This window comes from Monodon monoceros, unplaced genomic scaffold (genome assembly GCF_005190385.1).
Source record: "Monodon monoceros isolate NGI ecotype Baffin Bay Population unplaced genomic scaffold, NGI_Narwhal_1 Super_Scaffold_3, whole genome shotgun sequence".
In the NCBI taxonomy this organism is placed as follows: domain Eukaryota; kingdom Metazoa; phylum Chordata; class Mammalia; order Artiodactyla; family Monodontidae; genus Monodon; species Monodon monoceros.
The window spans coordinates 64,707,292-64,721,310 of record NW_021703780.1 but is presented as its reverse complement, the minus strand read 5'-3'; the positions used below and the strand labels follow the sequence as shown (position 1 = coordinate 64,721,310).

Sequence of the window (14,019 nt, the reverse complement as noted above, 5' to 3'; positions counted from 1 at the left end):
GGGGAGGGGAGGAAGAGGGCTTCAAGAAGAAAAAAAAGGCACACTGGTAGAACGGTGGACATGTCCAAAGTGGCCTGTAGCAGAAGCAAGTGGTGGATGTGGCTGGAAGGAATGCATGAGGGTCAGAGATACCACTGGAAATCAGGCAGTGCCCAGTACACCAAGGCCATAGTTGACCAGTCTGAGAAGTGGGGAGCCAGGCTTTTCTACAGGCTTTTAAGAAGTTTCAAATGGATAATATAATTTCCATTAAATCAAAGGATGGCCAAATCATAAAATGTTCTTACAGATACAACCTCACTGAGTAAGTAACCAATTCAATAAAAACGTACTGGCTACCTTCTAATAGCTATTATTGAAGGAATAAGAACTGCTCCCTGTAGTTCTTCTGAAAACTCTACATTGAGCTTCAAAGCCTAAATACAAATGATTCTATCTGTGAACCAAGTTGAGAGAACTCCACCCTAATTACAGAAATGTATTTCACTAGATATTAGCTTGAGATATAGTAACACAAGAAAATAATGGTAGAAGCTCAAAGTTCATTGTGCCTATTGGATTGCTCATTAGAACTGTTGGTTCCCCTTACATCGCTCTCCGTGATGGTGATGGGAAGGCCGCGAAGCATGATGGTCTTGCTCTCCCTCTCATCACTGATGTCATGCCTATAGTCATGCTCGCCATAGTCACCATCTGAATGGTAGCCATCTTCGGATCGGTCACTGTTCCTTCTTTCACGTTCTCTCTGATTTACAATAAAGAAAATTGTAATTCAAATCACACTGGGCTTATTTATACCCTTTGATCCAGTCTCTCCACTTGTAATTTATCTTTAGGAATAGAGATAATACAAGAACTCCATGATGATGTTCACTGCAGTGTCTTCTAAAACAGCATAAAACAAAAAAAACAAGAACAGAAACCCCCAAACCTGGCAACAATCATTTAGTTCAGGAAGAATGGTTTAACAACTCACCAAACAGTATAACAACACACAATGAAACACTATTACCTGTTAAAATAAGATGATTATATGCATAAGAAAAAAAAAACAGTGCAAAATTATGCTGGTTGCACAATTACTGCTAAACAAAGCTAATGCATATGGAAAGAAATGTGAAAAAAGCTATGCTACAATGTTAAACTACAACTTTTAGAAACACCATCTGAGGCAAAGGGACGGTAAATAATTATGCCCCAATTGTCTCATCTTTAAAATGAGAATAACACCTACCTTATAGGGCTGTAGTGAGACCTGAATGAGTTCATGTAAGTCAAGTGCTCAAAAGAGTGCCTGGAGCATAGTGAGCCCTAAGTAAACCCTGGCCAGTATTTCTATGACTACAGGGCACAGTCTGTCTTTGAGGGTTATAGTCGACTCAGATTTCAGAATAATAAAGAGTTTGAATATAATACTCCTCTTGAGAGATTTCTGCACTTGGTATACTTATGTCAAGAATCTTGGAGGTTCTGTGCATATAATTCATAATTCTAACAACTCTATAAACAGTTGTTGGTCACTCACCTCTGGACTGTCATAGTCTCGGTAGTCATCATATCTATCACCCCTCCGATCATCACTAGATCTTTTGTAATCTGAGTCCCTCCTCCTGCTTCTGGATTCACGCTCATCACGATCATCCCTGTCTATGATGGACCCGTATCTTCCACTGCGTTCTGTTCTACTCACTCTGCCACGGAAAATAATTTTCATTTACTCTTCAGTAAATCATATTTTGTCCCTTTAGAAAACATGGTTGAAAAAACACACAACCCACATCTCAGTTTACAAGACATCCAACTAGTTCAGTGTATCCCTTAAAATTTATCACCAAATTCCAATTTACAAAGACAATGACTGGGAAAACAGCTATATCCCTAAGTACAAAGGTAGTTTTCAGGAATTCATACTAAATGTAAAAATATAGCTATCAAATGTATGGGTTTAATATTTTTGAGAGAGTCAAGCTGCCCAAGTTCATCCTGCATTTTCCCAAGCCTGTGGCCTACACATCACTCCTTTCATCCCTGATTTCAGATCTTAGTGATCAATCTAGACGGGAAGAATGTAATTATAGTTGTTCCCGCCAGGGACAGGTTCCAGGACCTGCTGTAGATACCAAAACCCATGGATGCTCAAGTCCCACAGTTAGCCCTCTGGTATACACAGTTCTGCATCTGCAGATTCAACCAACCACGGATCATGTAGTACTGTATTTATTGAAGAAAATCTGCCTATAAGTGGACCTGCAAAATTCAAATCCATGTTGTTCAGGGGTCAGCTGTATTAGCATTTCACTCAATTACAAAGGAGGACATGTCCTGACTCATCCACTCTGAAGGGTATCTCACTACTAAGAAATGGACCAACAAACTGGATAACCTGTCTTTTTTCCCCATTAGGCAGTTAACCAAGTTCATTTGTTAGATATAACTAGCACCATCAGAGAACATTTATTTCCTATAACATCTGATTGATTGATTGATTGATTGGCTGCGTTGGGTCTTCATTGCTGTGCGCGGAGGCCACTTCTTGCTGCGGTGCGAGGGCCTTTCACTGCAGTGGCTTCTCCTGTTGCAGAGCACAGGCTCCAGGTGCATGGGCTTCAGTAGCTGTGGCTCACGAGCTCTAGAGCACAGGCTCAGCAGCTGTACATGGGCCTAGTTGCTCTGCAGCGTGTGGGATCTTCCCGGACCAGGGCTTGAACCCGTGTCCCCTGCATTGGCAGGCAGACTCCTAACCGCTGCACCACCAGGGAAGCCCCTGATTTATTTTTGATTACTGAGCAGCACTGGGCTTCACAGGAAAACCTAATAATAAAAGGCTTAAACCCATTTGACCACAGATATAAATAGTTCTTTCATAAATTGTTTACCAGGTTCGTAAAACTACTATGTAAGGACAAGACAAAGAGAAGGCTTATAAGGGCCTCATTTAGAGTATACAAATTTCATAAAAAGAAACAAATGAAACAAGTAGCCTAGGACTATTTTGAAATGTTAAGTATGTAGATGAGAGACCCCAAAACAGTAAATGTTAATTTGTTTGGAACCAGAGTACTGACAAAGCATTAAAACAATGATATCATGTGACATGAACACTTCATGAGTCCCAGTGCGCCATCAATTTGATCTATCACTGGGACTGGATTCAATATTAAGGAGGCAGCTGGATGTATAAATAAACGTTGTGTGTTTAAATCAAATGGTTTGAGTCAGAGAATCCACAGATGACACAGGAGTCAAATGCTCTCATCTTAATTCTTTACTAATTCTTTAGCAGTTTTCCTTTCTTCTTCTTTTTTTCTTAAAAATGTAACCCATGGTCCAAAGCTTCTCAGCTCTATAAATCTGGATCATCTTGTCATGGAGGGGACAATAACGAGAACTGGCATTCACTGGCTGCTTTCTACAGCCCAGGTACTGTGCAAAGTGACAGACAGTATGATCTCCTAGCTTCTTCCAGAGGCTGTTTGTTATCCACACCGGGAACCCTCATGACTTACTATTCCACCCAGCCCTCCTTTGCCTAATTCTTTCTTACCCTTCAGGCTTCACCTTAGAGAATACTTTCTCCAGGAAGCTTTCCTGGCCGTTTCCAAGAAAACACATGTTCCTAAGTGTTCTAACAGCACCCTCAACTTCTTTTACCATAGCACAGTTCACACAGTATTTTAATTATCTCATTAAACTGTGTGCTTGTGAGAGCAAGTATCATGAAAGTGCTCACAGCAATGCTGGATACAAAACAGACACTCAAATATTTGTTTGATAAACAATTTTTAACAAATAGCTCAGTCCCCATTGAAATGCTGAGATCAAAGGCATATAACAGTAATAACTTACCGTTTGTCTGAACCCATTGTCCTGCTGAAGATCTAGCACACTGCTCCAAAAGGTTCAAATTTTGTTTTTCCTAGGAGACAAAAGAGATAGGTTGCTGCAAGTCAGAGAGATCACGTAAGTCAACTGTTCCATAGCCGGAACACTACTGAGATTGGAATTTCATTAAACCATTAACAGTGGTTACCTAAGGTTGGGGGGGTGGGGAGGGAAGTGGGGACCAACTGTCAACATTAAAATCAAGCTAACATTTTGTTAACAGTGGGCATAGCAGGAAGGGGAAGCACAGTGAAAAATATGAGATTCCACATTCAATAACAAACCCATAAAAGGATACGAGCAGAAGGTTCCTTCCCTGCTCCTGCTGTAGGATTACAAAGCAAAAAGGGCACAGCTGCAATCAGCTCCCTGTGTTCTGAATCAAAGCAACTCCATTGCGATAGTTGACCGTTAAAACATTAATCAAAGTGTATTAATACAAGGAGCGAAACGAAATTCAAAAATTACTTAGGAAAAACTTAAAACCTTTGAGAAGCCCGATGCTGAGTTGATTGAAAATCTACTCCATCTAAAATGCAACGGCTGATCCAAAGCTATCTCAAACAAGAGTAAACCTCCACACGACTTAATTCCTAGGTAACAATGATCATCACAGGTTCTTGAGGTGGCCAGCCTGGCTCAGCTACGCACCGGCGGTGATAAAACATCACAGAGCTGGACTGCGTTCGATGCGTGCGCGGTCCGAGAAACTACTTACAGCAGTCCCTGGCGCCTGTTCTAGGCAGGGGCTGAACGAACATTTGCTTAATTAATAAATGGAAGAGAACCATCCAGGAGAAACCAGGCCCTAGGCAGAATCTCTGATGCCTCCCCTCTTCGCCTGGGCAGTGCCCGGACCCACCTCCGCGGGGTGTCGCGGCCGAGATGGCGGCGCCACGGCCTGCGCGACCAACTCAGGAGTCCGGCTTTCTCTTCCTGCCTGCACACCCGCCTCCCGACCCCCAAGAGGTTCCCAGCCCGTAGATCAGCCTTCACCGAACAGCTTTCCGGAGAGGGCTGATTCAGGTCAAGCTGCGGGGCGATGGCGGCTGGAGACTGTCAGGGCGCCCCTGAGAAGTACCCGAGGGACAAACGTCGGCTTCATGCTCAGCTGGGCTGGGTAGTCGGAAACACGTCCCGACAGGGGCACACTCAGAGCCCGAAAGAAGCGGGCCTCGGGCTGGGCGGGAGAACGCTCTCTGAAAGCTGACAGCGCTAGCGGCGAGGAGGGGCGCGGCTCTCCAATGCCTCCGGTAGCCCTTCGAGAGATCCGGCTGGAGCCGATCGACCGCCGCCCGCGGCTGACAGGGAGGCTCCACAGGGCCTGCTCCAACAGAAAGAACCGCGGGTCATTACGGGCGGCCGCCGCACTCACCCCCAGGAAGGACGGAAGCAGCAGCAGTAGCAGTTTTGTGCCAAGGGATTCCAACAGGGTACGGCCGCCTCACAAAATGGCGCCTCCGTCGACGGCCGTCTCCTACCCACAGTACCTCGCGCCTATCCCCTCCCCCCGCTACACGCTTCCTATGGAGGTGTCCAATCCGCGAAGGTGTCTGGCTGCGCGAGGGCTGCTGGGGAGTGTGGTCGCTAGGGCAACCTGTCACTTAACTACGCCCTGTGTCAATTTCCTGCGTATTTCCCTTTCTTCAAAACCCAGGCCTAATCTCCAATCTGCCTTTTGCAGATACGGATTAGAGCTTTTACCTTTATTAGGCATAGTAATTATTTGCTTTGCTACAAGGGCCTTAGAAAGTACAGTTTTCTTTCACCGACGCGGTGTAAACCATCACGTTTAATCTGGCTTTAAGAGAAGGAATGTAGGTCGATCACCTATTGCATTATTGAATGCTAGATTAGATTGGGCTACATGCTTTACAAATTTCTATTTTCATTTCATAACCTATGAGGTGGTTATTAAATCCATTTTTCAAGTAAGGAAATTGAGGTTTATGGAAATTAAGAGGATTTTAAAAAAATATTTGGTTGCATTGGTTCTTAGTTGTGGCAGGCAGGCTCCATAGTTGTGGCACACAGGCCCCTTAGTTGCGGCTCCAGGACTCCTTAGTTGCGGCATGTGGGCTCCTTAGTTGTGGCATGCGAACTCTTAGTTGCGGCACGCATGTGAGATCTAGTTCCCTGACCAGGGATTGAACCCGGGCCCCCTGCATTGGGACTGTGGAGTGGAGTCTTAACGCCACCAGGAAGTCCTTCCAGGGTTAATTTAACAGTTACTACTTGGTCGTCTAATAGAATCTCAAAATTAACACAGCCAAAAACCAACCTTGTCTCCTTCACAGCCTTCCCCACCCCATAGTTAGCAACCCCCTGCTTCCAGTTACTCAGGACAAAAACCTTGGAGTCATCCATGACTCCTTTTTCCTCGCACTCAATCTATCAGCAAATCCTGTTGACTCTACCTTTAAACTATATCTTGGATCTGACCACTTCTAGCTGGCTCAACTGCCGTTCACTTAGTTAAAGCTATTATCACTGTCCTTGTTTTAGAGAGTAGGTCACACTAACATGTCGCACTATAGATTCCAAACTATAGTGGTGGAACTGGGATTTAAACTAGTTAAGTTTAATTTGAGTCCACGCCCTCATTCACTAGAATGTAAACTCCAGAAGGAGAGAGACTTTTGTCTGTTTAGTTCACTACTATATCCCCAGTGCCTCTACTGCTGCCAGGCACATGGGATGCACTCAGTTGTTGAATGAACAAATGAATCCACTACCAAAGCTAAAAGTGCAACATTTGTGGCAGAAAGAACCAGGGATCCTTCAGCAATTCAGAGAGATATTTTGGACGCTCACTCATCAGTCATATGGTGGTATTTCTATGTATCCAGTTAGCATAACTTGCCCACTGGCATTATTTATAGATATAGATTTAGTGGAACTGATTTTTCAGGTCACATATACAGATTGAATAATTAGACCATGACAAGGCAGAGGAAGATATTAGATGTAGAAAACCACACTTAATACTCTTTTCTTTCTGGATAAAAAGAAATCTTTCAAGAATAAGTAGAAGGGGGACTTCCCTAGTGGTCCAGTGGTAAAGAATCCACCTTCCTGTGCAGGGAATGTGGGTTCGTTCCCTGGTCAGGGAACTAAGATCCCACATGCCACAGGGTAACTAAGCCCGCACGCTGCAACTATTGAGCTCGCGCGCCTCCACTAGAGCCCGCGTGCCGCGAACTACAGAGCCCACGTGCCCTGGAGCCCGCACGCCAGAACTAGAGAGAGAAAACCCACGCGCCGCAACAAAAGATCCCACGTGCCGAAACTAAGACCCAATGGCAGCCAAAAATTAAATTAATAAAATAAAAATAAAGAAAAAAAAAGAATAAGTAGAAGGACGTCAAAGAGATTTCAAACCAGAAGCTCCAGATATACTGGAAAATCTTTTCCTTGGAAAAGCATCTTTAAACATGTTCTAACTATGGCTTATCCTTCTACGTCGAGGGCATTAAGTGACTGACACTGGAAACTCTCTGGATAATTAAAAACATGACAATAGATGGAAAGGTAGGAATTTCTGGATTTTAGAATAATGGGTAACTTTTCTCTCTCTCCTCATCTCTATTTCTATCTTCCTATCTATCCACCTACCTACCTACGTCTGTTCGGGCTGCTATAACAAAATACCACAGACTGGGTAGCTTGTAAACAACAGAAAATTTTTTCTTACAGCCCCGGAGGCTGCAAAGTCCAAGATCAAGGTGCCAGCATGGTTGGGTGAGAGCCCTCTTCCGGGCTGCAAACTTCTTATTGTATATTCACATGGTGAAAGGGTCTAGGGAGTTCTGTGGGATCTCTTTTATAAAAGCACTAATCCCAGTTATGACAGCTCTGTCTTCATGACCTTATCACTTCCCAAAGACTTCACCTACTAATACCATCACCTGTGGGGATTAGGTGTTGGTGGTGGTTGTGGGGGAAGACAAGCATTCAGACCATAGACTACCTACACACACATATTTTTCTACATTTTCATATGTATGTATGTATCTGTATATAATATCCAACTTATGGGGGAGTGTATATATATGTATATATATATATACACACATATATATGTAAAACTTTTATCATCAGAATAAGGTAAGTGTATGTGACCCTCGGAACTCCAATATTAGTTTAATTATATTTAAAACTTAAATATAGATGGGTCATTGCAAACCCTGCAATGGATAATGCAGATGCCGAGAACCCATAACTTGCTAGACTTAATGGTCACTAGAAGTCTGCTCATTTCCAAAGCAGTTAAACAAGCACTTCTGAGCATCCCTGAGGTGCCTGCTGGGCTGGGCTTGTCACCAGCCATAAAAGCTATATAGCCGTTCATAAATGGTACAAAATCATTCTTAAATACTTGAAGGAGGTGTCTAGAAAAAAAGATGGATTCCACCAGAGCAAAATGCCATCCTCAAAATTCTCTGGTACCTGACCTTCTTTGTGGACACTGCCCTGTTGAGTTCCAGAGCTGTGCCCCCAAAGGCCTGTCTGGCAGCTGATGTGAGTCTGGAAAAGTTTAACAAGTTCCTGGCCAATTAAGGAAAACAAAGACAACAGAATGAGTTGGTTTTTTGTTTTAAAGAAAGCCACAGATGTTCAACATAGAATAGAAGACAGTCCTTTAAGTTTGCCTTTACTACTTTTTTTTTTTTTGCGGTACGCGGGCCTCTCACTATTGTGGCCTGTCCCGTTGCGGAGCACAGGCTCCGGACGCGCAGGCTCAGCAGCCATGGCTCACGGGCCCAGCCGCTCCGCGGCATGTGGGATCTTCCTGGACCAGGGCACGAACCCATGTGACCTGCATCGGCAGGCGGACTCTCAACCACTGCACCACCAGGGAAGCCCTGCCTTTACTACTTTTTTGATGGAAAAAAAAAAAAGTTCTCTTAATGAAACGATCTTAGGTCTTTTTCTTAATTTCTCACCACTTGACAAAAGAAAAAAAACTAGTTCACATGTTTTGGTCCCAGGCTGGGAACTACTGCTTTAGAATTAGTAAAAAGGCTCATGTGGGGAAGAAAAAAAAAAAAAAGACAACGTGAGAACTCTTGCCTATACCAAGAAACCAAAATATTTAATTTTGTCAGAAATGGGCTTAAACTGAGAGAGATATACAATCAAAATTTAATTCAACAAGTATTTACCATAGACCTATGAGTTCAGCATTATTCACTCATTTATTGGGTGCCAACTGTGTTAGGCCCTGGGCCAGGCCCTAGGGATATAGTAGTGAAGAAAATTACCCAAGATCTCTGCCCTTATGTAGCTGGCATTCTGATCAGAGGCCTCAGGGAACCTCCTAGGAACATCTTAGGGTGACATACTTTTCACACCCATTCTGAGTTTCATACAATACCCAAAGTACTGCTTTAAAAATGTATGAAATACTTTAGACCTTATTTCCAACCATAACATCTCCACTAAAGTGGCAAAATAAAACCAGAAGACAAACCAAAACAAAACTAGGCAGTGGCCTAAACTAGTCCGGAGGTCTGAGTTTAAACACATCAGAGAATATGCTGCTGCCATCAAATGAGAATTAAGTCCGTGTCATACCATCCCAGTAGCTTGCTATACTTCTCCCTTGCATCTCTCATCACATCAGAAATTGTGCAACGTCCATCTTCCCCAGAGGACTGAGTCCCATGGTCACAGAGACCCACACTGATCTTGCTATAAGCCCAGTAACAAGTAAAGTAGGCTTTCAAAACATTCAATGACCACTTAATAACGTGATGATGCTACTGCTGGGCAGCCAATAACCTGGGTCAACCAAGTAGCCTCTACAGGATCTTCAATACTGAAGCATTGGATGTGTTTCACAGCTCTGGTTAGGCCAAACAGGGTGACACAAAGTTAGGAGGAAAACCTAGTCTGACCAGTTCAGGACAAATTTGGAAACTTCCAAAAAATGTTTTGACCTATTCAGTGAAGGTCAGACAGAGAGTAATTGGACACACCATAGATGCACCTGCAGACCAACAGTTAGACCAGAAGGGCTCTTGGAGTACATCTGTCTGGGGCTGAAAGATCCAAATAGCCCATCTTCTAAAATGCTGCACTAGTGGTAGCAAGGCCCAGAACTAGGGGCTTTTGATCCCTAAGCCAATGTACTCCTGTTTGTTTTCCTTTTTCGGAGGGGTAAAAAGATATATTAAAGATTAAGAGAAAGGGATATATGGACACAGCATGGCAAACAATTTAAATTCACATTTACCATTCCTGTTGCTAGAAATGTTTTCTCCTTGGAATACTCCCACCTCTCCTTACCTCTCCCACCCCTCACTGCTCATCCTCTCCAAAATGCCAATACTCCCACTCAATTTTTACAAAACCCTCCTTGGTCCTGCCTTATGCATCCAGACTATGTCGTTAGACCAAGGGTTGGGAAAAGCCACAACCCCTGGGCCAATTCTGGCCTGTGACCTGTTTTTGTAAATAAAGTTTTATTGGACCACAGCCAGAATCACTTGTTTGTGTATTGCCTGTGGCTGCTTTCTTACTACAAAAGAGCAGAGTAGTTGCAACAGAGATCATATGACCTATAATTTGAAGTCTAAAATATTGACTCTCTGGCTCTTTACAGAAAAGTTCACAAACCCCTACCTTATACAATCAAGATGTTCTTCAAAACATGCGGTTCTAAGAAACATTCTTCCCCTGAGATACCTGAAAAGTGCAATTCTTAGTACCATATGTTCCCTTGAGAAATTATTTTTTAAAGTTTTAATAGGTGCCTAGGATATAGCAGTCTTTTTAATTATAAAGAATTAAAAACACACAAAAAACTCACTTTTGAAGCAAATTCTGTGAAATGGTATGAGTGATATGGTGGGCAATAAAGATTTGAAAGAGGGCAGACATCTCTTTGGAGAGTTCTAGCCATGGAGGAAAGGAAAAGCTGGGGCAGTGGCTGGAGAGAAGTGGTAATTCTTATTATGCCAACTTGCTGTGGTGACCACAATGTGTGAAGCAGTGAACATCCAGCAGACACTCAGAAAAAGAGCTGTCACAACACTGCCTCCCCCCGTCCCCCAACAAAGTCAGAAGAGGACTTCTGAAGGTCTAATGACTAGTAAACCAACATATGGAAATATGTTCAGCCTTAGCAGTTACAATAATGTGTGATGCTATTTTCACTAATTAGATTAGGAAAATAATTTAAAAAAATCTGACAGTATGCGTACAAGCCAGAGTTCAACGGTCACTGCAACCAGTCCACTCACACTGATAGCAGGCACTGTTCCAGGGCTCACTACAGCCCTTGTTGCCATTTCAGCGTCACCTCAAATGGGCCCACACCAAGGGACTCTCTTCCTCCTACCATTAGCCCCACCCCCCCACCCATGGGAGAAAAATTTAACCACCAAAAGAAGTCACATTGAAAAAAAGTTTATTTAAAAAAGTTCTAGCAGCAAGAACAGTAACAAAACAAAAGGAGAGACGGACAAACAAAACAAGAAGGAGGCTGTGTCCTGTGGGGCTTGTCTCCACTCTTTAATCGAGTTCTTTATACCGAGCAAACATGACTCTTCGCACAGCGTCTCGGTAAGTCTCATTGGACTGTCTCTTGCTGGTTCTTCCTGGAGCTCCCACATTGGGACCCCTCATCCGGCTTTCAGTCTGTAAAACAAAGACAAACAATGAAGTGGGCTCTATGAATTAATTAGCCTCAGGGCTGGTCTTTGACTATAAGCATTTCTGGACTAGTAAGGAGCAGGATATAGGAGAATTTTTAAAGAATGCTTAATAAACAAACACTCAAGATGAATAAGGAGGGTGGCGATGCCATGATTTCAGGATACAGGATTCAACACCAGAAATGTGAGAAGCCCATCTCATATATGTGGCATTTTCAGACAAGGACTAAGACAACACAAAACGGAGAGGGTTCCCTCTTATCACCTTTTCTATCTTCTCTTCTTTTCCTTAAACATGAGGGGTGAGGCCCTTCATGGGACCCAGGACTAGTCTGTCATACAGAGTGAAGTAAGTCAGAAAGAGAAAGACAAATACCGTATGCTAACACATATATATGGAATTTAAGAAAAAAAAAATGTCATGAAGAACCTAGGGGTAAGACAGGAATAAAGACACAGACCTACTGGAGAATGGACTTGAGGATATGGGGAGGGGGAAGGGTGAGCTGTGACAGGGCGAGAGAGAGTCATGGACATATACACACTAACAAACGTAAGGTAGATAGCTAGTGGGAAGCAGCCACATGGCACAGGGATATCGGCTCGGTGCTTTGTGACCGCCTGGAGGGGTGGGATAGGGAGGGTGGGAGGGAGGGAGACGCAAGAGGGAAGAGGTATGGGAACATATGTATATGTATAACTGATTCACTTTGTTATAAAGCAGAAACTAACACACCATTGTAAAGCAATTATACCCCAATAAAGATGTTAAAAAAAAAAAAAAGAGAAAGACAAATACCATATGCTAACACATATATATGGAATTTAAGAAAAAAAAAATGTCATGAAGAACCTAGGAGTAAGACAGGAATAAAGACACAGACCTACTAGAGAATGGACTTGAGGATATGGGGAGGGGGAAGGGTAAGCTGGGACAAAGTGAGAGAGTGGCATGGACATATATACACTACCAAACGTAAAATATATAGCTAGTGGGAAGCAGCCGCATAGCATAGGGAGATCAGCTCAGTGCTTTGTGACCCCCTGGAGGGGTGGGATAGGGAGAGTGGGAGGGAGGGAGATGCAAGAGGGAAGAGATATGGGAACATATGTATATGTATAACTGATTCACTTTGTTATAAAGCAGAAACTAACACACCATTGTAAAGCAATTATATTCCAATAAAGATGTAAAAAAAAGAAAAAAAAGACTGACAGCCTTCGGGGCTTTCCTGGTGGCGCAGTGGTTGAGAATCTGCCTGCTAATGCAGGGGACATGGGTTCGAGCCCTGGTCTGGGAGGATCCCACATGCCGCGGAGCAACTAGGCCCGTGAGCCACAATACTGAGCCTGCATGTCTGGAGCCTATGCTCTGCAACAAGAGAGGCCCGTGCACTGCGATGAATGGCCCCACTTACCACAACTAGCGAAAGCCCTTGCACAGAAACGAAGACCCAACACAGCAAAAATAAATAAAATAAATTAAGAAACTCCTACCCCAACATCTTCTTTAAAAAAAAAAAAAAAAGACTGACAGGCTTCTCAGCTCTCACGTTCTTTGCCAGCAGTGGTGAAAGCCCAGCTAATAGGCAAGGACATAGCTCTGGGCCACAGAATGAGAGGAAACTAAGTATATGCCAGGTTCATGCCACCCCTAACAAGATGGAAACCATTTCACCTCCTCTGCTGAAGCCAATCCAGGATGGCCATATCCGAGGCCTGCCCCCTTCCTCCAGCCAGTGGCCTGTTGGACACAGCCTCCTTTGCTGCTATTGTCGATGCCTTCTTTACCAACAGGCTTACGATCACTGCAAAAGAAACATACATACTTAGACACCAGCACTTTCAAAGTGACATGCTTGTGAGCCCAATAAAAACCTCTGTCCTCTTGATTCAGATTTGCCTCCTCTTAAGAATATTAAACAGTATCTTTGAGTGCCTGCTATCTATGAAACTGGCTTTGTCCTGGGGATACAGAGATGACCAAGACCTGACTCTGTTCATGGGGAAGGATGTGAGAAGGATAATATGTCAACAGATGCTTACAGCACACTGAAGAGCTCAGCCATGGATGTAGCAACAGTATATACCTACTATGGAAATACAAACAGGGAACACAAACCTGAAGGGGCATCACCAAAAATGAGGAATTCTAACAGGAGGGTATACCTGAACTGGGTCTTAACAAATGAGGAGCTTGTGAGCTAGAAAAAGCATGGGAGGAAAGGAGGACACAAGCAAGGAGAAGTGAAAGAATACAATTTGTCCAGAGGAAGAGTGGCAGGAATTGATAAAAGGCTGCTTGAGCCAGATTGTGAAAAGCCTTGAACATCATGCTAAATCATGACTCTGTACTTCATACTTCAGGCAAAGAATCTCTAGAACCCAGGCCTCCCTTTAGGCAAGGTATATGTTCACAAAAAGGCTAGTTTTAGGAGATTTCTGTTTATAAAAGTCATTTTGGCGGTAGGGTAGA

General features: G+C 43.4%; 2 protein-coding genes across 6 annotated transcripts in view; both read right to left on the bottom strand.

The window, feature by feature from the left end:
* Positions 1 to 5,355, bottom strand: part of RBM5 (RNA binding motif protein 5) — a 24,899-nt gene extending 19,544 nt beyond the window's left edge. Inside the window, exons 1-4 of the mRNA XM_029242123.1 lie at positions 5,258 to 5,355; positions 3,847 to 3,916; positions 1,526 to 1,691; positions 590 to 745 (exon numbers count right to left, since the gene is read on the bottom strand). Of these exons, the coding sequence (XP_029097956.1) occupies positions 590 to 745; positions 1,526 to 1,691; positions 3,847 to 3,863 (339 nt within the window). The 5' untranslated portion in view covers positions 3,864 to 3,916; positions 5,258 to 5,355. The remainder of the gene's footprint in view (positions 1 to 589; positions 746 to 1,525; positions 1,692 to 3,846; positions 3,917 to 5,257) is intronic.
* A 5,924-nt stretch (positions 5,356 to 11,279) lies between these two features.
* RBM6 (RNA binding motif protein 6) overlaps positions 11,280 to 14,019 on the bottom strand; it is a 106,895-nt gene continuing 104,155 nt past the window's right edge. For all 5 annotated transcript variants that reach the window (XM_029241646.1, XM_029241643.1, XM_029241647.1 and 2 more), the window contains 2 exons: positions 13,222 to 13,351; positions 11,280 to 11,526 (listed from right to left, as the gene is read on the bottom strand). In XM_029241646.1, the coding sequence (XP_029097479.1) occupies positions 11,401 to 11,526; positions 13,222 to 13,351 (256 nt within the window). In that variant the 3' untranslated portion in view covers positions 11,280 to 11,400. The remainder of the gene's footprint in view (positions 11,527 to 13,221; positions 13,352 to 14,019) is intronic.